The 21,654-nt window shown below is 65.0% G+C and overlaps 1 protein-coding gene across 2 annotated transcripts; it reads left to right on the top strand.

Moving 5' to 3' along the window:
- The first annotated feature begins 593 nt into the window (after positions 1 to 593).
- On the top strand, positions 594 to 21,028 carry ULK1 (unc-51 like autophagy activating kinase 1). 2 transcript variants are annotated; one of them, XM_039221269.1, is made up of 28 exons: positions 594 to 918; positions 1,267 to 1,359; positions 1,442 to 1,483; positions 8,570 to 8,602; positions 8,924 to 8,960; positions 9,603 to 9,776; positions 9,868 to 9,941; positions 10,131 to 10,232; positions 11,044 to 11,102; positions 11,189 to 11,271; positions 11,531 to 11,581; positions 11,810 to 11,898; positions 12,535 to 12,730; positions 13,520 to 13,580; positions 13,680 to 13,769; positions 14,313 to 14,435; positions 15,127 to 15,275; positions 15,400 to 15,486; positions 15,806 to 16,074; positions 16,607 to 16,800; positions 17,032 to 17,141; positions 17,239 to 17,382; positions 17,769 to 17,962; positions 18,045 to 18,217; positions 18,310 to 18,428; positions 18,552 to 18,709; positions 19,342 to 19,477; positions 19,559 to 21,028. In XM_039221269.1, the coding sequence occupies exons 1-28, from the start codon at positions 808 to 810 to the stop codon at positions 19,612 to 19,614; spliced, it is 3,207 nt and encodes a 1,068-aa protein (XP_039077200.1). In that variant the 5' UTR covers positions 594 to 807; the 3' UTR covers positions 19,615 to 21,028. The 2 variants fall into 2 exon arrangements, with proteins under 2 accessions (XP_039077200.1, XP_039077201.1); XM_039221270.1 differs by having other exon boundaries at positions 808 to 918; positions 12,577 to 12,730.
- Positions 21,029 to 21,654: the final 626 nt, after the last annotated feature.

The following is a 21,654-nucleotide window of genomic DNA, read 5'->3' as shown; positions in this document are numbered from 1 at the left end:
CTCCCTCTCTCTCTGACCCTCCCCTGCTCACGCTCTCTCTCTCTCCTAGAAATAAATAAAAACATTAAAAAAAATTTTTTTTAAATAAATAAAATGCATCACCTGTAAAGCAGCCCTTCTCTTTCTAAGAATTTCTTTTTTTTTTTTTTTTTTACAAATTTTATCTTATTTTAATTATTATTTTTCAAGCTCTATGCCCAACATGGTTCTTGAACTCAAGACCCTGAGAGCAAGAGTCCCATGCTCTACAGACCGAACTGGCCAGGTGACCGCCTAAGAATTTATTCAATGCAGCCCCTAGCCCTGGGGGCACACGTGGCACTGCCAGCTATTACCGCGGCTGTGCAGACAGGAGGCAGCCGACCCGGGAGCTGGCGCACAGTCCCCCTCCCTCCCCTCCCCCCCCCGGCCGTCCCAGAGGGCGAGTCCAGGCCTGGCTCCGCCCCTGCCCCACTTAATCCCCGCCCCCACAAGGGCCCGCCCCCCGTCCCACCGCCCACTGAGCGCGGCCGCCCCGCCAGGCCCCGCCCCGTGTCCCGCCTCTCGGCGCGCACTGCGCCTGCGCTGGCGTCTCAGGCTCAGGGGCCCGGCGGCCGCGGCTCTTTTGTTTCCCCGTCGGAGTCCGAGCCGGAGCCCGGATCCGAGCCCGAGTTGGAGTCGGGCAGGGATCCGCAGCAGCAGCCCGGGCTGCGAGAGCGCCCCGAGCGGCCCGTGGGGCTGGAGGCGGGCCCGGCCTGCCCGATGGGGCGCGCCCCCCGGGGCCCGCCGCCCCCGGCCCGCGCCGCCGCCTGACCGCCCGCCCGCGCCATGGAGCCCGGCCGCGGCGGCCTGGAGGCCGTGGGCAAGTTCGAGTTCTCGCGCAAGGACCTGATCGGGCACGGCGCCTTCGCCGTGGTCTTCAAGGGGCGCCACCGGGAGGTGAGGGGCGCCGGCGCGTCCGAACCCAGCTCCCCCAGCTCCGGCGAGGGGGCGACCCCTTCTCCCCGCCGCACACCTGGGACCCCCATCCCCGCCCCACACCCAGGCCCCCCGACCCTGCCCAGGACCCGCGAATTCCTATGCCTGCCCCACTCCGCGGGCCCTTCATCACCATCTCCACATCCGGGGCTCCCCCACCTTTGCATCACCCGGACGCCTCATTCGGATTCCACACCTGGGGCCTCGCCACCGGCATCGGAACCCCCCAGGCGCTTACCTGGCCTGGAGGTGGCCTTCTATGGTTCCGGGATTCCTGGCCCCTGAGGAACGTTCACGTTTGGTTTTCAGAAGCACGACCTGGAGGTCGCAGTCAAGTGCATCAACAAGAAGAATCTGGCCAAGTCCCAGACACTGCTGGGGAAGGAAATCAAGATTCTCAAGGTGAGCAGTGTTGGAAGTGATAGGGGGAGAGGGTGCTGGGTGAGCCTGCCCTGATCATAAGAAATTTGGGTTTCTGTCCTAGGAATTGAAACATGAAAACATCGTGGCTTTGTATGATTTTCAGGTAAGGCTCCGGGCTCCGTTCCCGCTGGGGAGAGGGTACCGGTCGCGTGGGGAGGGGGTACATTACCCTCCCAGGCTGGCCTGTGCACAGCTTGGTCCTAGACCAGCCAAGTGCTGGAGGCCCTGGTCAGTGGTGGAAGGTTCTAGGCCGGTGTCTCAAGTTGGGAGAATTTGCTAAGCACCTGTGTGTAGATCTGTGTGGCCTGCCCAGGAGTCTGGAGACTTCATTCTCCATTCCCGGCCCAGTTCTGAGCCCGGGCTTCTCAGGGCATGTTGGGAGGGCCCTGCCGCCCCCGGCTGCCTGACCGCCACAGGCACCAGGGAGCACCCCTGTTGGAGTTACTCGGACCGCCCGAGGTGTGTAGCTACGGCGCGGCCCTCGGGACTGTCTGGCCCAGTGGCCCTGACATGGGCCCTGTCCTCAGCGCAGGCGATCCTGCCGGCCGGGCCCACCTGTCTGGGCCGGCTGGTTGTTGACATTGCTCCAGCGGCCGGGCATTGGCCAGTCTCTCCCTGCGTCAGGCTGGGGGAGGGGAGGGGCCCAGGGAGATTCCTTCTTGCTGGCAGCCGGGGCCAGACAGCCCAGGCCGGGAGGCAGTCAGGCCCAGCGGGCTCAGGAGGCCTCAGCTGGGTTCCCTCACTGCCCCCAGGTCTCAGGGCCCGAGGTGGGGCCCCGCTTCGGTGAGTGTCCAGCACCCTGGACACCCAGTTTGGGGACCGGGAGCCTGAGGCGGCAGATCTGCGGGCCAAAGTGCTGACTAATGATTTTGAAACCTGTTTACGGAGGCCACGGGACCAGCCCCTGGCTGAGGGGAAGTTCCCAGCCCGGCTGTCTATGTTTTGGTGGCCTCCTCCCTCCTCCCCTGCTCTCCTCCTCCCCCTTCAGAGCTGGGCCGTGGCCTTGGGGGTTGTCGCGTGACGTGAGGTGGTGAGGTGACGGGCAGGGCACAGGTCCAGTGCGACAGCGAGTACCTGGAAGCCGGGCACTGGGCACAGACACACTGTGTCCTGGGGGCAGCAGAGTGGCCCCCCCTCCAACTCACACCTTTCCCTGTCTCCACCCCCCTGTGCCCCCCCCACTCTCCCCCCTTCCTCCCTCCCCATCCCGGCTGCCACACACCTGCTTGTGGGCAGCGCCACTTCCTTTCATGCTGGCGGCGAGTCAGCTTCCCTGCTTGGAGGAGGCGCTCGCTTGGAGGCTGTGTGTCCTCCCCCGACCCAGGGCCTGGCCTCTGCTGGGGCTCTGCTCTCACCCCCAGGGTGTGGGCTGGTCCCCTGAGTCCCTGGACTCAGAGACACATGGGACCTCGGAGAAGTGGCATTTAAAACTAGGTGATAAATAATTTAGCTTAAAAAAGGATTATAGAAGCAGACTTGGAAGAAGGTAACCCTTTTCCCTGTTGACCTCCATCTTACCCCCAGAGGGCCCCCCCCACACACTGGTTGTTTCTGGATCTCTCCAGGGACAGAAACACGTTCTTACAAGCCCCTGTGCCACCACGGCATCCACTGTTCTGCGTGTATCTTGGGGCAGCAGGATCTTTGTCATGCCACACAGTGTCCCAATGTATGTGAGAAGTTACACCTTTCTCCCAAGAAAATTCCCCCAGAACTCCTGCGAGGTTACCGCCCCTGAGCACAGTGGTTCGGAACCCAGAAGCTGAAGCTGGATGACCTACTTCCAGACCTGGCTCTGCCGCTTAAAGTAGCTGTGTGTCCTTGGGCAAGTATCTTAACTTCTCTGTGCCTCCATCTCTCTGTGTTAGAGATGACGGAGTTGTGCTTGCATCTGGTCAGGGAGTCCTGTGTGCGTGTTTCTGTTCCAGTTGTGGCCGTCATGTTGGGTACGATCGCCCCACATGGCAAGACTGACCTGCCAAACCCTGCTGACGGCACGTGGCGTTTTCCTGGGATTTCGACACGTCGGCAGTGAGAGAGACTGGCCTTGCCCTCGCTTCCGCCGTGTGTGGGTTTGCGTGTGGGAGTCCTTGGGTGCCTGGGACGTGTGCTTCCAGGTTGGGACAGTTGTCAGATTGTGGCCCCCAGAGCTGGGCCTGGGCACGCAGCGGTGCTGCATTCAGAAGGGCCCGTCTCCCCATACCCTTGCCAGGGGGTCGCTTATCAGACCCGCATCGTGGCGAGAAATGACGTGTCGGTGTGTTTTCACTTGTGAGTGAGGGTCAGCGTCCCGGTGTGTGTATTCAGAATACCACCTGCCCTGCGCGTGATCCCTGTTGGCCTTATCACTGAGGCTGGATGGCACCGGGTTCACAGCGGGTCCCCAGCCCGACTGCCTTTCCCTGAACCCAGCTCCTCCGTGACTTCACTTGTGTGACTTAACCTTGGGCAAGCTCTCAGTCTCTTGGTGTCTGTGTTACCTGTAACGTGGGAGATAGTAGTACACCTGCGTTGCAGGGTGGTCATGATGAGAACCCGGATCGGTTTATGACACATGCCTCTATCTGCAGCTCCTGTGTAACAGGTGCTGTATAAATAGTGATTTGTAGGAGCTTTTTATACACTAAGGAGGCTCTTTTGTGATTGGTTGCAAACATTCTCTTAGATTGTAGTTTTGTGGCCCTTATGGAATAGGGACATTTGTCAGCCTCATGTGGGTGCTTGGTGGGGGACCCTCAGGACACTGTTCTGAGACACCGTGACCCATGCTGAGGCAGCCGTAGCCTGTGGTCTGGGGCCTTCCAGATTGAGGTGAGACCCATGTGGTATATGGTGTCTGGACACGCTCTTCCCCGGGGAGGGTGGCCGTTGCAGGAATCAGGATATAGGACTGTGCCCCCCGCCAGGACGAGCCCTGCCCCCCGTGCCCTGGGAGGAGGGCTGGCGGTCACAGGCCTTGCCCTCCCCCTCCCAGGGCGGCGCGTTCCCCCAGCTGGACGTGACTCCCTCCCCCAGGCCACCTGGCTGCAGACAGAGCCGGCCCACCTCCTGACGTGTGGCCGGCCAGTCTGAGAGGGGCCAGGGCCCCGGGACAGGATGCGGGCCTCCTGGGAGCCCCTTGGCACCAGCTCAGTTTTAACTTAAAATGTGGAAGCACAACACGTCCCGGGCAGTAGGAAACGTGGATTAAGTGCCTCAGGAAGCACCGTGCGGGACTCCGCGGTGAGGTAAGAAATAGGCGTGCTGCCCGAGGGACTCAGGCCCTGGCTTCTCCCTACGTGGGACCGTGGCCCTGCCCTCTGAGGGGACTCGTCTCTGCGGGTCTGTGTGCTTTCAGCACTGCGCTGGCCGCCGGGGCCCCGCGCCCGCACCGGACCCCACTGCCAGCGCGCAGTCGGTGCCCTGGAGCAGAGCTGCTGTGGGCACGTGCAAGGCACATCAGTGGACTTGCCGGGTGTGTAGCAGCCGGGGCTCGGTGGTCCTCGGCGGTGTGTGTAGACTGTTCCCCAGGGATTGTCCCGGCAGTTCCGGAGTCGGGTGGGCCCACCCAGCGTGCGGAGGAAGGGGGCAGGCCGCCCTCCAGGGAGCTGCCGGCACACAATGGGCAGCTGGGGAGGCTCCCGAGGAAGGAGGCTGGGCCGGGCCTCCTTCCCTTCTGGGAGTCCTGGGAGGCGCCTGGAAGAGCCGGCCTGGGGCAGCTCTGCTCTGTTCCCCGCCTCCACCCGGGGCTAGGACCACCTTCCTGAGCTGAGACCCGGCTGCCCCCGGGGAGGTGACTAGGTCAGCGCGTGCCCACCCACCCAGCCCAGCCCAGGCAGGGAGTTGGGATCCTATTAAGCAAAGCACCTTAGCGCCCCATGGCGGAGTGGCCTCCTACGTGCCTGGATGCCCGCGCCAGGCTGCCCAGGACACCTGGCCCGGCTCCAGGGCCTGTGGGACCCTGCCAGGGGAGGGAGAGGGCTCACTTTCATCTCCCTTGCACCTCAGGTGCACAGGTTGGGAATCCTCACCCCCTTTCTTGGGGCTGCACAGGGAGGTAGTCGGGACTTGGTGTCCAACCCCCCCCACAGCCAGCTGTGTGACTGGGGCAGAATTGTGGGACCCCTGTGTGTACTGTTTCCTTCCTTAGGGGGGTGGTGAGGCGGGTGGGACGGACCTACCTTGTCCTAGGGTGGTATCTGGCCATGGAGCAGTGAGGGCACCTGGGTGGGCATGGGGACTGGCAGTCCTGTGCCTTGGCCACGTTTATATTTCTTTTTTAAATTTATGTTTTGGGGGAGACAGAAGGAGCAGAAGGGGCAGTGAGAAAGGGGGAGAGAGGATTTAAAGTGGGCTCTGAGCTGATGGCAGAGAGCCCGATGTGGGGCTCGAACTCACAAACCAGCTCGTGGCCTGAGCTGAAGTCAGTTACTTAACCGACTGAGCCACCCCGGTGCCCCACGTTTATATTTCTGTATCGATGTGATAAGGGTTTTCTAGAACCTGCTCTCTCAAGGTGCAAACATGCCAGCAATTCCCATCTGCCTCTCCAAGAGGCAAGATGTCTCTGGTATGTGGTGGTCATCGGGAGCCCCGGGGAGTGATCCTCGTCTTTTCAAGTGTGTAGACAGAATTAGACTGACCCCAAGGAGGTGGCTTGGTGCCTGGAGCCTGTGCCAGCTCTGCTCACCCCCCAGGGAGCTGGGAAGAGCCCAGCTTAGCCTGTGTGGAGGCCAGCAGCAGTGGGACCGGAGGCACATTTGGGTTGTGCTGAGTGGGCAGGGGCAGGCCACCTGTGGCCACGGAGGTGGTGCTGACGCCTCCTTCCCCGCTGAGGGCCCCCCCAGGAGTGACTGCATGGCCCCAGGCGGCCGGGCAGCCAGGCCAGGACGGGGGCCTGGGCACGGAGCCTGTCTGGACAAGTGCCCCACCCAGGGGCCGGGAGTCTTGCTGCCTGCACCTTCTGGTCCTTGTCAGGGCCGGTGACTTTGCTTGCCTGAGACCTGCTTGGTGTTGGCACAGCGGGGACGTGGCCCAGCCAGTGCAGTTAGGACGTGCAGTAGGGCCTCTGAGGGCCCGTCTCCGAGGTGGGGAGACACACTCCAGCGGGAATGGGCTGGTCTGAAGCTGGCGTCTGTCCCAGGGTGGTGGGAGACCCCTGTGTGGCTTTCCTGGGTCACCCAAGCCTGAACGCCCCGCAGCGAGGTTGGCTTGGCCGCCCGTCCTCTGTGCCCCGTGCCTGGGAGGGCCTGCTGGGGATGAGGCTGACCCACGGCCAAGGGCAGAGGGACAGCGATCGGCGGGGGAGGAGGAACCCAGGCCCCGCTCTGGCCTGCTGCTCCCTGACTGTTCACTGAGCACCCGTGAGCCCCACGGAGGCTTCCAAGTGGCCTCAGGAAAGGAGGCCTCCCGTGAGGTGACATGCTCTGACCTGTGGGGACGGGGCACACTAGGTCTTTGGAGAGAGGGCATCTGCCATCACCTTGGGAAGCTTGGGGGGTGTGGGGAAGGGGTGGGAGTGGGGCCGAGGTGTCCCAGTTCTTGGGCACAGTGTAGACTCTGATGTGACTTCTGTGGAGGAGGCCTTTCCAGAGGAGGTGGTTGTGGGGTCTGGGCACCCCCATGTTTGGGGGAGAGGCAAGGGGGGCGGGCCAGGGGCTGCACTCCCTACTCCCGCATAGCCCTGGCATTCTGCTGGTCCTGGTGGGTCACTCCCTGGGGACACCCAAGGGGAATGGATGCTGTGTCTCTGTATTGCCTGTCACTTTGGCTCTTCTGGGAGCTGGAGGTGCCTGGCCTGAGTCCCAGCTCTACCCCTCTACTGGGTGCCCCGGGGCAAAGGATTTAGCTTCTCCAGGTGCGAGCTCACCGCATTCCGCAGAGCTCACTGGTCAGTAGTAACTGGAGGGTGCCCAGTGAGCACCCGAGGTGACCACGGCCAAGGTGATGGCAAGCAGGGAGCAGGCGGCCTGAGTGATGTCGTCTCCTGGGTTCTTCTCTCCAGCACCTCCCTCTGCCCACTGCGGGGTCCTCTGCCTAGAAGCTTCCCACCCCCTCCTGAACGTCAGCCCCTGCCCGCCTCCATCCTGGTCTCTCTGTCCTGTCCAGTGTGTGCCTGGGGACTCCCCGTAGCTGCCCCGTGTTATCTCTCCCCTGCAGCTGCTTGGAAGGACCTGCCTGTGTGGGGAGAGCCCGCCTTCCCTCCCCGCAGTGACAGGGAGCACGGGGTGGGGCAAGCTGGAACAGGTTCCCCCCCCCATGCTTTGGGGGCTTCAGCTAGCTGTTCACAGACTTGCCTGCACAGTGGGGGGTGGGAAGTTGGGGTTCTCTGGAGCAGAGAGGGCTTGTGCTGTGGCTCCCAGCCCAGTGCCCTGCTGGCACCAAGGTCTGGGGCCTTGCTGCTGGCTGGCAGCGCCACGGCCTGGGGAAGAGCTGGGGGGACGGCTGTGTGTAGCACAGCAGAGAGGTTAGGAGCCCACCTGCCTGGCTTCTGGGCCTCAGATTACTTGGCTGTGACGGGGATCTCAGGGGCACCTCCTGCCAGCTGCGTCCAGGTGGGGGCGTCCTGTGCACGAATGAGGCCTGCTGGTGGTGACTGCCTGTGCGCTGGCCTGGGCCTCGGGCTCCATGGTCTCGTGGGGGTGGACCCTGCTGAGGATGCCAGCATCATGCGAGGCCACGGGTGGTGGGCGCTGAGCCGGAAGCCGGCCTGTGCTGTGGGCTTGCAGCACCAACGTCACATGTTGGCATCTGATGCAGGAGTCCAGAGTGGCTTCTGAGGGTTGTGGGTCACGGCCCTCGCACCCTAGTTGTGTCTTTCCTGGGGACGTGGGGACCACTGGCTGGGTAGAACGCTAAGCTGAGCCCTGTTGAAACCTCAGGGCTGGGCCTGGCTCCCTGCCCTGCCAGGACCTCAGCCTCCTCCCCAGACTTGGCAAATGGGGTGCTCTGGTTGGCTGCTGCTCCTGTCATTCAAGCCCAGGAGCAGAAGACCTCAGAATTAACCGCCCCCCCACTCCCCAGCCCTGGGGCCCGCCAGGCCAGCTGGTGCCCGTGCTCGCTGGCCTCTCTTGCTTGTAGCCCAGCTGGCATTGAGGGCCTAGGTGCCGAACGTCTAGGTCACACTGAGGCTGAAGGGAGCTTCCTGGAGGATTGGTGGCGGCAGGGGGCTCCCCTCCACTTCTCACCGCCTCTTCTCTGTATTCTGCAGGAAATGGCCAATTCCGTTTACCTCGTCATGGAGGTGAGTTCCTCCCGCAGGCCCAGCTGTGAGGACAAGGAGGCTGGGCCCTGCTGGCTCCTTGTTCCTTGTCACCCGGGGGTTAGAAGCTGGCTGCACATCCGTGGGCTTAGGGCTGCTACCTCAGGAGCCTCCGGCGGCCCTGACAGGTGCCTGAGAGGTGGTCAGACGCCTCACTGACCTCTTCAGTGTGGATCGCGAGGGGCACCTGGCCCAGGAAGGAGGCCGGGAGCAGGGGGCCGGGTGTCGGGCGGTGGGGGCAGCGCGCGGGGCTGGAGGGGCCGTCCTGGCCGCTGACCGGGCCGTGCGGCTGCTGTGTTGCAGTACTGTAACGGCGGGGACCTGGCTGACTACCTGCACGGTGAGTGGACCCCCCTTGTCTGGGTGGCCTGCGCGCCGTCCCACCCCAGCCTAGCCTGCGAGGTAGCCTGACGTGAATGAGGCCCCCGGGCCCGATGGACGCGGTGGGTCCCCTGCTCCCCCCGGCACTTACGGGGGAAGACCGAAGGGGCAGTGAGCCCCCGCTGGGGACGCGCGTGGTGTTGGAGCCGTCAGGAACAGCCTCGGGACAGATTCCGTCTGGCAGAGCCCCTCTTGAATGGGCCCTGAGCGGTTTGTGGGGATGCGTTGCTTTCCGATGTACACCCCCCCTGCCCTACAGGGTCCCCAAAGCACATGGCCAGCTGCTCTGCAGGGCCCCCAGCAAGGCCTGGCTTCCCACCGGGGCGGTAGGCACCTCCCATCCCCTCACCCTGAGGGGAGGCCCTGGGGCCCAAAGGGTAACTGAGAAAGGGCCTTAGGAAAGTAGCACCTGGCGGCGGGGGGCGGGGTGGAGGCACTGAGGTGGGGGGGTGGGGGGGTGGGCATTGAGGGCCTGGTGGCGGTGAGCTCGGGTTGGCCAGCGTGAGACACAGGCTTGGCTACCGCGGGCCTTCAGGGGGGATGGTGGAGCGCCAGGTGAGTACAAGGCGCCTGGGTGAGCTGCACCCCCGTCTCTCTGCAGCCATGCGGACGCTGAGCGAGGACACCATCCGGCTCTTCCTGCAGCAGATCGCGGGTGCCATGCGCCTGCTCCACAGCAAGGGCATCATCCACCGCGACCTGAAGCCCCAGAACATCCTGCTGTCCAACCCTGGCGGGCGCCGTGCCAACCCCAACAACATCCGCGTCAAGATCGGTGAGGCCGGGGCCGTCAGGGGCCAGGGGGGCTGCGCGGGGAGCCCCCAGAGCTCCGGCCGCCCCGCTCATGTGCCCCTCCTCGCCTGCAGCTGACTTCGGTTTCGCTCGGTACCTGCAGAGCAACATGATGGCGGCCACGCTCTGTGGCTCTCCCATGTACATGGTAGGCGCTGCTCCTGCCCGGCCGCGCCCCTCCTGGGGCCCCCCCTCGGGTGGTGGCCTGCGTGGCTGCACCACGGTTTCCTCCCACCTCTGGGGCGGGACACCTGGCTGCTGTTGGTGCTGGGCCTGGGTCCCCGTGCGCCTCGCCAGTTCTCACCCCGGTGCAGACCTGTGCCGTTGGCGCCCACAGGCCCCCGAAGTCATCATGTCCCAGCATTACGATGGGAAGGCCGACCTGTGGAGCATCGGCACCATCGTGTACCAGTGCCTGACGGGGAAGGCGCCCTTCCAGGTGAGCGAGCACCCCTCGGGTGTGGGTTGGCTGCCAACGTGCACCCTGACGCTCCCCCACCGAGCACTGCCGCCCTGCAGCCTTCCCTCACTGGAGCGCGGCCCACCCGTGGTCTCGTCAGCGCCGAGGCTGGAGTGGGTGGGCTCTGGAGTGTGTCCGTGTGCCCTCCCTCCCCTCCCAGCCTGGTGCCGGTGTGATTTCCTGTGTTGGCGTTGGGCCCTGGGGGGACACCACATTTGAAAAGCAGCCCCCTGCTCAGTGGTGGGACCCCAGAGCGCTTAGGGCTCTGAGCCAGCCATGCTGGGCTGCGCACCCCATAGTGATTTCATGGCCTGACCAGGCAGCTCTCAGCTGTTGCCAGGTTGCCCCTCAGCCTTATTTGACTGCCCAGTGACCTAGGCTGGCCCCCTAGCTCCCCACACCCCTCCCTGTCCCTGGTGGTCAGCCCTGGGAAGGGGGGATATGCTTTTGCTCCTGGCTGTACGCCGGTACTGGCATAAGTGCCTGGCACTACACCACTGAGCAGATGACCACACGTGCCAGCCAGCCGACCCCTGTGGGGTACAGTGCCCGCAGGGAGGGGAAAGCTTATTCTGGGGTCCTTTGCAGGGCTGGGGCTCATGGACTGTTTAATTTCAAGAAGCAGACATCCAGTCATACAAGAGGCCTGGCCGCCTCGCTTCTGGCTCACCTGACTGTCTTCGTGCAGTCGTGGTGGTCTGGAGCCTGGGTGGGGGAGGGGGGAAGCCCAGAGGGCGTGCGCTGCTTGGTCCCCGGCCACGGGCCCTCACGTGCTGCCCTCCCCCACCAGGCCAGCAGCCCCCAGGACCTCCGCCTCTTCTACGAGAGGAACAAGACCCTGGTGCCCACGTAAGTGCCCTCGCCTGGCACCCCCCTCCCCCTCCCCCCGACCCCGGTGGGCCGCTGAGTCATGCTGTCTTCCCGCCCCACCGCAGCATCCCCCGCGAGACGTCCGCGCCGCTGAGGCAGCTGCTGCTGGCCCTGCTGCAGCGCAACCATAGGGACCGCATGGACTTCGGTGAGCGGGGTCCTCTGGGCACTGTGGGCTCCTGGGTGCCCTCAGCCCCCGGCCCGGCTGCACAGGCCGTGAAAAGCCTGGGTTTGCTGCGAGAAAGCCCTCTCGCGGGTGGGGGGGCTGGCCGGAAGCGGTACCTGAGCTGCTGGAGGCCGGACCCAGAGGGGGTCGCAGGTGGCTGAGGAGAGCTCCATCCTTCCCCTGGGGGCCCCTGGGGACAGGGCTCTCCTGGGGCCTCGCTCACCCACCCTCCCTTTTGCAGACGAGTTCTTCCATCATCCTTTTCTTGAGGCCAGTGCCAGCGTGAAGAAGTGTGAGTCCCCTGAGTGCCTGGGGGCCCCGAGGCCACGGGGGGGGCTTGCACACAGCTGACGGGCTAGGAGCTGGGGCTGCCTCTGCCCGTGCCTGGGTCCTCCGGGTGGGCGATGGCAGTTTGTGCTCGGTGCGCTAGGAGCCGCGCACCTGCTGCCGATGGGCTGGCCTGGCCAGGCTGGGGGAGGGACGGGGACGGTGCCAGCGTGCTGACCTGTGTTCTTGCCAGCCCCCCCCGTGCCCGTGCCCTCGTACCCGAGCTCCGGGTCCGGCAGCAGCTCCAGCAGCAGCTCCACCTCGCACCTGGCCTCCCCCCCGGTGAGTCACCTGCTGGGGGCCCGACTCTGGGGTTTGGAGCGCGAGGATGTCACACTGGGGTCAGAGCAGCCTCAGGACACTCGCCTTTATTTCTGTGGGTTTGTCTGACCCACGCACACAAGATGTGCCAGCCATGTTCTGATTATAAACCGTTGAAGCGGGAGAAGCTGGCCCCTCCCCCAGCCCTCCCGTCCCGGAGGCTGACCTGCGAGGTGCGGGTCCGTGTTCTTCAGGGCCTCCGTGAGCGCTGGTGTGCACTCCTGGGAACGGGGACAGGGAGGCCCGGAGTCTTAGAGCCCGCTGGGCAGTCCCGGCCCTCGGCACGGGGCGGGGCTGGGCCTGCTGAGGGGGCGCCGAGGCGGGGCCATGACCCTGGTGGACGCTGCGGGCTGTTGGGTGACACCTTACAATACTGAGCGCTGGCGGCCTCCGTTTCAGGCCTTTGCAGGACTGATGGAGAAGCAGGGTGGTGGGGGTGTCACTGAAACGGTCTCCCCAGGAGCCCCGTCCAGTGACTGTCCTGTGGGGCCAGCTGGGGGCACAGCATTTCAGAAACTCCCCATTTCAAAATGGGGGAAGGGGTGGCCCCTCGGGAGGAGAGCGTCATCCCTTCTCAGCAGCCGCACTTTCACCCAGGCCCTGGGGCCGGGTCTCAGTGGCCTCCCTTCTGGCCCGCAGTCCCTCGGGGACATGCAGCAGCAGCTACAGAAGACGCTGACTTCCCCGGCCGACACCGCTGGATTCCTGCACGGCTCCCGTGGCTCCGGCGGCAGCAGCAAGGATTCGTCCTGTGACACGGATGACTTCGTTATGGTCCCAGCCCAGTTTCCAGGTTGGGCCGGGGTTTGCGTCACTGAGCTTGTGTGTGTGTGTGTTTGCAACCCTCTCTCTGCCTGTGGGCCCTCGGGATGGGTTCTGGGAGCTTCCCTACCAGGTCAGCTTGGCTACAGAGTGCAAGCCAAGTCCTACGGTTCCCAGTGGGTGGTTGTGGCCCGAGTGCCTGTGCTCAGGCCCGGCCCTCCACCCTCCCCACCGTGCGGAGCGCCTGCTCCCGGGGAGAGAGCTGCCAGCTCAGTACTGCGCCCAGGCACTGCTCAGGCCTCTGGGACAGGCCCAGCCCTCCCCAAGCCCTGTCCTGGGGTCCCAGGTTCCTCTCGTGCCCCTGGACATTGACACTTCCTTTTGCTGCCCCTGGCCATCCCGTGACTCGGGTCAGAGCAGCCCCAGGCCCACGTCAGGCAAGGTAGGGAGGGCCGCAGGAGACGTTGCTGGGCAGCTGTGGGACCCAGGGTGCCGGCAGAGGGCTCAGGCCAGGACTGGGAGCTGGGGGTGCCTAGCCTGGAGCTGGCTGGAGGCTGGGATATGCACAGAGCACCCAGGGTCTGCCTTGGGAGCCCTAAGGTCCAGTCAGGTAAGGGAGTCCCCAGCGCACGTGACGGTGGGACTTGGGAGTGCCGGCTCCCCCCCCCGCTTTGTCTCACGGAGCCTCCCGTCAGCCTCCCGTCAGCCTCCCGTCAGTCTCTGGAATTGAGTGTGGGGTCTCTCGGGGTGGGTGAGTGACCCAGGAGGGTGGGATGCACACTTGTCCTGATGCCCAGCCTCCCCTGTCTCCCATCCGCAGGTGACCTGGTGGCCGAGCCGGTTGGAGCCAAGCCCCCACCGGACAGCCTGATGTGTAGCGGGTAAGCCCCCTGCCTTGCCGTCTAATCTTTTTGGGAGAGGGGCATGCTGGCCCTGGTCGGCCTGAGGTGTGTCCTGCCTGTGTGTTCTGTCCCCATCAGGAGCTCACTGGTGGCCTCGGCTGGCCCGGAGAGCCGTGGCCGGACCCCATCTCCTTCCCCACCCTGCAGCAGCTCTCCAAGCCCCTCCGGGTGAGTGGGGCCTGGAAGGCACAGCTGGGAGTGGCCCCGAGTCAGGATTAGGGCCTCCAGCCCCAGGTTGGAGTCTGGGGGTCCTGTCTTAGTTCAGGCCTCGAGGACACTGGGCATCTCATGGGTGACCCAGGGGACAGGGCTGTGATCAGAGAGATGTAGACCCAGGGATGGGGAGCTGCAGGGACCCCCGGGGACCAGTGTTGCCACACACACACACTCACCCCCCCCCCCCCCCATCCTGCAGGGCTGGGTGGGCTTGGGTTCCCAGGGCCAAGGTGGGAGAGCAGGCTCGGCCTCACTGTCCCTTGCCTGGCCTTTTTCCACGTGTCCCAGTGGTTGGTCCCATCCAGAAGCTCCTTGGGCACAGCGTGAATGGGGTGGGGTGGGAACAGTTCCTGCTGCCTGCATGGTAGCGGTGCTGGGCACACGCAGAGGTGAGGAAGCAGGTGGCCTGGGTGGCTTCTGCCCCCCGATGTTTGAGCCTAGGGTTCAGCCCAGTGCAGTGTCTCCGTTGACCACGCCCTGCCTCTCCCGCCACAGCCGGGCCGGCCCGTCCAGCAGCAGGTGCGGCGTGTCTGTCCCCATCCCGGTGCCCACGCAGGTGCACAATTACCAGCGCATTGAGCAGAGTCTGCAGTCGCCCACCCCGTACCAGGCCGCACGGTGAGTCTAGCGCCCTCAGCACCGAGCCCGGTAGCTGCAGCGGCTCCGCCTCGTGGCAGGGCATGCCCTGGAGAGCTGTGGTGAGAATCCCGCTCCAGGGTTGTCACACACAGTTTCGCAGGCTGTGCAGCATGTACCCCTTACCGTCAGAGTTCATGCAGTGGGTGTGCAGAGATTCTACATTTATGACTGTGTTTCTTAGACAGAACGGAGTGCATGGTTGAGCGGTGGAGAGGGGCCGAGGAAGAGAGCGAGAATCCCAGGCAGGCTCCATGCTCAGTGCAGAGTCCAACTTGGGGCTTGATCTCACGGCCCTGGGATTGTGACCTGAGCCTAAATCAAGAGTCAGATGCACAACCAACTGAGTCACCACCCAGGTGGCTCTACAAGACCCAATATTGATTTTTGATAAATTCCGGTGAATGCAACAGAAGGCCCTTTTTTTTTTTTTAATTCCCAGAAGGCCCTGGGGGCCAGTGTTGTCCTGACAAGGAACTGACCTCAGGCGTGAGGATGCCCCAGGGACACATGGGGTCTCTACCCCCTAGTTAGTGGGGTGAGGGGTCCAGTCCTCCCGAAGGCTCCTAGTGAGGCCCGTTATCACAGCGGAGGACGACGAGCCATCTGGCCTGGCTATGACCCTCACCGTGCGTGGCTGGGGGCCTCACCTCATGCCTGCTCATGCCCCCAGGTGCTCTGCCATCCGCAGGTCGGGCAGCACCAGCCCCCTGGGCTTTGCCCGGGCCAGTCCGTCGCCCCCATCCCATGCCGAGCACGGAGCTGCCCTGGCCAGGAAGCTCTCCCTGGGCGGGGGCCGGCCCTACACACCATCTCCGCAAGGTGAACCTGGACGGCCTGGTGGAAGTGGGCCTGGGTGTCCCTTTGGGCCGGGGCCGGGTGGGGGTGGGGAGGAGACTGGCCCTCTTTGCCTGGGCGTGACCCTGGTGACCCCTCTCTCCTCAAGTTGGAATCATCCCCGAGCGGCCAGGCTGGAGTGGGGCACCCTCTCCCCAGGCACCCGAGATGCGGGCTGGCAGATCCCCTCACCCAGGTAGGTGTGGCCCCGCCAGGGGAGGAGGGCAGAGCGGGCGAGGGCTCTCACAGCTCCCTTCTTCCGAGTTAGGAGAAGGTGGGCATCCCGCGAAATGGCTTTCACCGGCTCCAGCTCCAGCCTGGGGGTTGTCCTGGTGCACTTGGGGATTCCGTGTCCGTGCCCACCACGCAGTCTGCCTTGTGCACCGGGGAGCAGTGCGGGGGAAGGGTTGGTTACCTCGAGGGCCTCGCACACACGCTCCTGCTTGGTGGTGGCGTGCGCTGGGCCGGGTGGCCCCCACATGGCAGTGATTGGGCCTTGTCCTGTCCCATCCCAGGCTCCTCCGTGCCCGAGCACTCTCCCCACGCTGCTGGGCTGGGCTGTCGCCTGCACAGCGCTCCCAACCTGTCTGACCTGCATGTTGTCCGCCCTAAGTTGCCCAAGCCCCCCACGGACCCGCTGGGGGCAGCGTTTGGCCCCCCCCAGTCCAGCCCCCCGCAGCCGTCCCATGTGCTTCAGTCTTGCCGGCCGCTGCGAGGCTCACCCAAGCTGCCTGACTTCCTACAGCGGAACCCCTTGCCCCCCATCCTGGGCTCCCCCACCAAGGTAACGGGGCTGGAACTTGGTGGGGAGAGGGCGGGAGGGGCCGCCCAGTCCTGGGAAAAGATCTCAGGGTGGCTCTGTACCGAGGACCCCTTCCCACGTACCTGCTGAGGCCGTCAGCGCCCCTGCCTGGCAGGGTTAGGGGCCAGGGGCCAGCGGATGGGGAGCTTTGGGCCCAGAAGTGCAAAAGTTACCCGACGTGCCCCAGCATCACTCTGGGCAAACTGCTTAGCTCTGCCCTCGTGTAGTTCTCTGAAGTGCAGTGAGGCCCTCTAGGCACGGTCGTGGGGTCCTCAGGGCGTGCGCGTGCACGCGGTGTAGGCACGGTCGTGGGGTCCTCAGGGTTTGCGCGTGCACGCGGTGTAGGCACGGTCGTGGGGTCCTCAGGGCTGCGCGTGCGTGGAGGGTATTGCCTTCCGGCATGTGCAGGTGTCTTGTCTATGCCTTGCAGACCTCGGGTGCAGGCTGCGTGGGTGCTGGGCTGCTGATGCGCTCACAGTAGCGCTCGCCTGCACCTTGTCCCCTGTGCTCCTAGGCTGTGCCTGCGTTCGACTTCCCCAAGACCCCCAGCTCGCAGAACCTGCTGACGCTCCTGGCCCGGCAAGGCGTCGTCATGACGCCCCCTCGGAACCGGACGCTGCCTGATCTGTCAGAGGCGGGACCGTTCCAGGGGCAGCAGCTGGGCCCTGGCCTCCGGCCCACTGAGGACACCAAGAGCCCCTTCGGCAGGTGAGTGGGGACCCCCCCCCCCGTCTCATTCTCCCTGGGGCAGAAGGAGAGGCCTGTATGTGAGGAGGGGCCCACTCTGCACCTCCTCCCTTGGCGACCCTTTCTGAGCCTCACTCTGCTTGTCCAACCAGCGGGGGACACTGCCTCCCTCGGGCTGCTGCAGGCGCGTGCGCAGGGGCCCCGGCTGGGCAGGGACCCACAGGCTGATCGCCACTGCTCCCCGACCCACAGGTCCCTCAGTACCGGGCGTCTCACTGATCTGCTCCTTAAGGCTGCATTTGGGACCCAGGCCCCTGACTCGGGGAGCACGGACAGCCTGCAGGAGAAGCCTATGGAGATCGGTGGGCGGCTGGGGGCTACCCTGGGTGGGGGTGGGGGTGGGGTCCCGGCAGGGTGCTGGCAGCAGGGCCCCCCCTGAGCTCTTCTTCTCTCTTGCAGCGCCCTCTGCTGGCCTCGGAGGGACCCTGCACCCCGGAGCCCGCGCTGGGGGGGCCAGCAGCCCGTCTCCCGTGGTGTTTACCGTGGGCTCGCCCCCAAGTGGGACCACGCCGCCCCAGGGCCCCCGGGCCAGGATGTTCTCAGGTGAGGGCCGCGTGGTGCTCCTCCAGGCTGCAGGGGGTAAGTGGCACAGGCGGCTGCGTCAGGATGGGTCAGGAAGACGGAGGTGCTATCGTCCTCACATGCAGGGCGGGGATAACGCCCACAGCACCTGTCTTTGCGGCCGCCCTGGGCGCTAATCCGGGCCACACAGACATGCCCACAGCCCTGGCTCTTGGACTGGAGGGGCCCACCTGCACTGGGGCAGGAGGCAGGCTGGATGGAGCTTCTGGATGCAAACCGAGGCCAGCCAGCCGGAGGGAGGGGCGCCCAGCCGAGGCTGGGGAGGGGTCTGTTGTGGGGAGCACGTCCTGCATGTGGGGGTGTCACAGCAGAGGTGGGGCTGCTGTGCCCCGGCCCTCTCCCCGCAGTGGGCTCCTCCGGCTCCGTCGGTTCAGCCGGCTCCTCCTCAGCCCGTCACCTGGCTCCCAGCACCTGTAGTGAGGCGGCACCCGAGGTCCCGGCCCCCGGCCACTGCCGCAGCTTTGCTGACCCTGTCACCGCCAACCTGGAGGGGGCTGTGACCTTCGAGGCCCCCGACCTCCCTGAGGAGACGCTGATGGAGGTGAGCCCCGCAGGTGGCAGGCCCACGGGGGGCAGGGGTGGGGCAGGCGCAGCCCCCCCTCAGCTGCCCGCTTCCCCCCCAGCAAGAGCACACGGAGATCCTGCACGGCCTGCGCTTCACTCTCGTCTTCGTCCAGCACGTCCTGGAGATCGCGGCCCTGAGGGGCAGCACCGGCGAGGCCACCGGGGGCCCGGACGCGCAGCTACAGGAGAGCGTGGTGGCCGACCAGATCAGCCTGCTGAGCCGGGAATGGGGGTGGGTGTGCCCCAGGGGCCCCGGGGGGGGGGGCAGTGGGGAGGTGGGTCCCGTGGGGCTCCGAGCCACCTGATGTGGGTGCCGCCTTCTAGCTTCGCAGAGCAGCTGGTGCTCTACCTGAAGGTGGCCGAACTGCTGTCCTCGGGCCTGCAGACCGCCATCGACCAGATCCGGGCCGGCAGGCTGTGCCTGTCGTCCACTGTGAAGCAGGGTGAGCGCCGTGCCCCCGAGAGCAGTGGAGGCCGGAGACGGGGTGTGCGCAGGCCGGGGGGGGGGGGCGGTGCTCCCAGGCAGGGGCGGGGGTGCGGGCCCTCCCCCCCCCCCGCCCCTGCAGTGGTGCGGAAGCTGAACGAGCTGTACAAGGCCAGCGTGCTGTCCTGCCAAGGCCTGAGCCTGCGCCTGCAGCGCTTCTTCCTGGACAAGCAGCGGCTGCTGGACCGCGTCCAGAGCGTCACCGCTGAGAAGCTCATCTTCAGCCATGCGGTGCAAACGGTAGGGGGTGAGGGGAGGGAGGCTGGGGGGGCGCGAGCCGGTGATGGGTGCCGGGAGCCCGCCCCAGCACACGGGTGCCAGGGCCCTGGGGGCGCCCCTCCCGCACCGCTTTGGGAGACCGACTCCTCTTCCCCAGCTGCGGAGCCAGGGCTCCACTTGTCAAGCCGCACCGTGGGCGAGTGTGCTCCAGGAGAAGCCAGTGCGGGCAGCCCTGCGTGGTCACGTGGCCTCTGGGCAGCGGGGCACCTGCAGGGGCCTGTACCTTTCTCTGCTTGGGGTCTTTCAGAGCATCGGCTCTGAGGAAGTGGTTATTCCTGGGAAATGCAGTTATGTAGCATAAATGAGCAGCCCGATCGAAGGTCTGGGGGAGGTCAGCCCGCTCCTCCCGAGGGATGATTGCTGGTGAGTGAGGCCATCACAGTAGCGACCCCGCCTGCCAAGGGGGTGCCCTGTCCCGCAGCGCCGGCCCACCTCGGGCGGTGGTGGCCGGCTCGTTGCCCGAGGCTCTGCAAGCCTCCGAGTAGGCCCTCGAGTGGCCCCAGCAGCCCTCGAGGCTTTGCCCCCAATGTGTGTGCCAGACGGGCCGGGGGGGTGCCGGGCGGCTGGACTGAGCCCCCGCCTCCCCGGACCAGGTGCAGTCGGCCGCCCTGGACGAGATGTTCCACCGCCGGGAGGACTGTGTGCAGCGCTACCACAAGGCCCTGCTGCTCATGGAGGGGCTGCAGCCGCTCCTCACCGACCGGGCCGACGTGGAGAACATCGCCAAGTGTGAGTGCCGCGGGGCCAGCCCAGGAGGGGCGGGCAGGGGTGGGCAGCACGGGCCCGCTGACCGAGTCTCCCTCGCCACAGGCAAGCTGTGCATCGAGCGGAGGCTGTCCGCGCTGCTGAGTGGCATCAGTGCCTGACCGCGGGGTGCCCGGCTCGCCGCGCCCGAGGGGCTGTCTCTCCCGCCAAGTCCCCCAGGCTCGGGGACGGCCAGCTGGAAGGGACGAGCCTGCGGCCTCGGTGCTGCCTGCTGGCGCCGGGGCGAGGTCGGGGTTCCCGCGTCCACGTCCTGAGCTCTGCTGCGGTGGGCTTCGGGGTGCTGGGTATGCTCCGGGCAACCCCAGTCCTCGCAGATGGGCAGAGCCCCCAGCCAGCCGTCACGACCCCCCTCGGCTGCCTCCATGGCAGGGGGCACGTGCGGCCCTGACGCCCACCGCTGTGCGGGGGACCAGCAGAGGCCCCGAGACTGCTCTGCCCAGGAAAAGGTGCGGCCCCCTCGTCCCCCTCCTTCCCCAAGACCACCCACCCAGCTTTGCGAACCACGGAGCACTTTATGCCGGCAGCCCTGGAGCAGGATGGGCCGCCAGGTCCCAGCGGTTGCCGCGGGGCGTGTACAGACCTGTATACATATATATATACGTAGCGTGCGAGCGTGTGCGAGCGTGTGCCCTGTGCCTGCCGCCCAGGACCCTCTCGGGGAGACACAGACCTCTTATTTAAATGTTCTTGTAGGGACAAACAGTACGAAGCGCCGAGCTTTCTGAACCCAGGACAGACGTTGAAGTCTACTCCACTTTACTCCTGAAATGTGTCTTATTTTTCTGCAACTCTTTTTTTTAACAAAAGAAAATTTGTAGTTTCCGATGTTTGTTTTGGATGGGTGGGGCCAGATGGGTGGCTCCCGGGTAGTGTGCACAAACAGTGTGGGTAGCGGTAGGAGGAGCCTATCAAGGTGACCCCGACCTGCCGCGCTCGTCCCCCCTGGCCAGGGGCTGTTTGTACAAAGCCTCCCATCCAGCTCTCACGGTGGGTTTTGATGCCAAAGTCGTGTGTGTGTAAAACCCCCTCCCCGCCCCCAGGCTGGGTCCTGGCTGCAGCAGGGGAGGCTAGGGGTCTTCTGGCCTGCCCGGCCCTCCCTTGCCCCCTCGTCTGTACCCTGGAGAGGGCGGAGGAAGCCGGCCAGAGTCCAGGCACCCGGGGGAGGGGCTTAATGTCTTACATCAAGACATAGACATCTTCGTGTTTCTTTGCAATACTTGAAATATTGCCACTGTGCTTGGACTCGGAGCAGCCCTGTGACTTGTTCCTCGCTGCACGGAACGTGTTCGTATTTAATGCTTTCTGGTCGGCTGAGATCCAGGGCCACCTGGAGGCTGGCACCACAGGAGGGGACCCGTGTGTGCCCACGTGGGCTGCCATCGGATTCTGTTCTCTAGGAGACTGCGCTGGGCCCTGGGTCTACTTTTAAAGGAGTTTTGTGTGATCCCTCCCCCTCCCACCATTTGCATTAAATTGTGTAATACCAATTTAAGGAAATAAACCTTTGGAATTGAGTGGGCGTAGCTGGCGGTTGGTTTGTCACCATCTCTAGTGTCACACAGCACGTCCCGGGTGCCCAGCAGTAGTAGCACGCAGACTCTGGCTGCGCATGCCGGCCACCGGGCCCACCGGGCACAGACCCCCAGGGCTCAGGGGCACAGATGTGAGTCCGAGGCCGCCTGTCGTCCCTGGGGGTGTACCCAGGAGTGGGTGCTGGTTGTGAGGGGAGCCAGCGCTGGACTGCTCCGCGGCCACCACGTTCCCCGTGCGCTCTGCAGCGCTGTGGTTCTGCCCGGGTTCTGGCTGTGCTGTGGTTGGCTGCATTTCCTTTATGATTGGTGACCTCCGGCACCCTGTCACCTGCTTGATGGTTGTCCGAGGTCGGATGAGTTGGAGGATTTGCATATTTAAAACTACAACCTTTCTTGTGAGTTTTAAACATACCTCGTTATCAAAAAGGCTGTCCGCAGTACTGCATGGAGGCTGGTGTGGAGAGGTGGTGGCAGAGGCAGAACGCAGGGCCTGGAGGGCGGGGCCCAGAGGCTTCCTGCACACAGACAGTCAGTGCTGGTGGCAAAGGGGGTGGGCAGGTGGGACCCCATCCTGTCCGTCCTGTGGGGCTCCTGGTTCGTAACAGGAAG

This window comes from Hyaena hyaena, unplaced genomic scaffold, assembly GCF_003009895.1.
Source record: "Hyaena hyaena isolate Hyena2069 unplaced genomic scaffold, ASM300989v1 scaffold_967, whole genome shotgun sequence".
NCBI classification, from domain to species: domain Eukaryota; kingdom Metazoa; phylum Chordata; class Mammalia; order Carnivora; family Hyaenidae; genus Hyaena; species Hyaena hyaena.
This window is presented reverse-complemented; position numbering and strand designations above follow the sequence as displayed.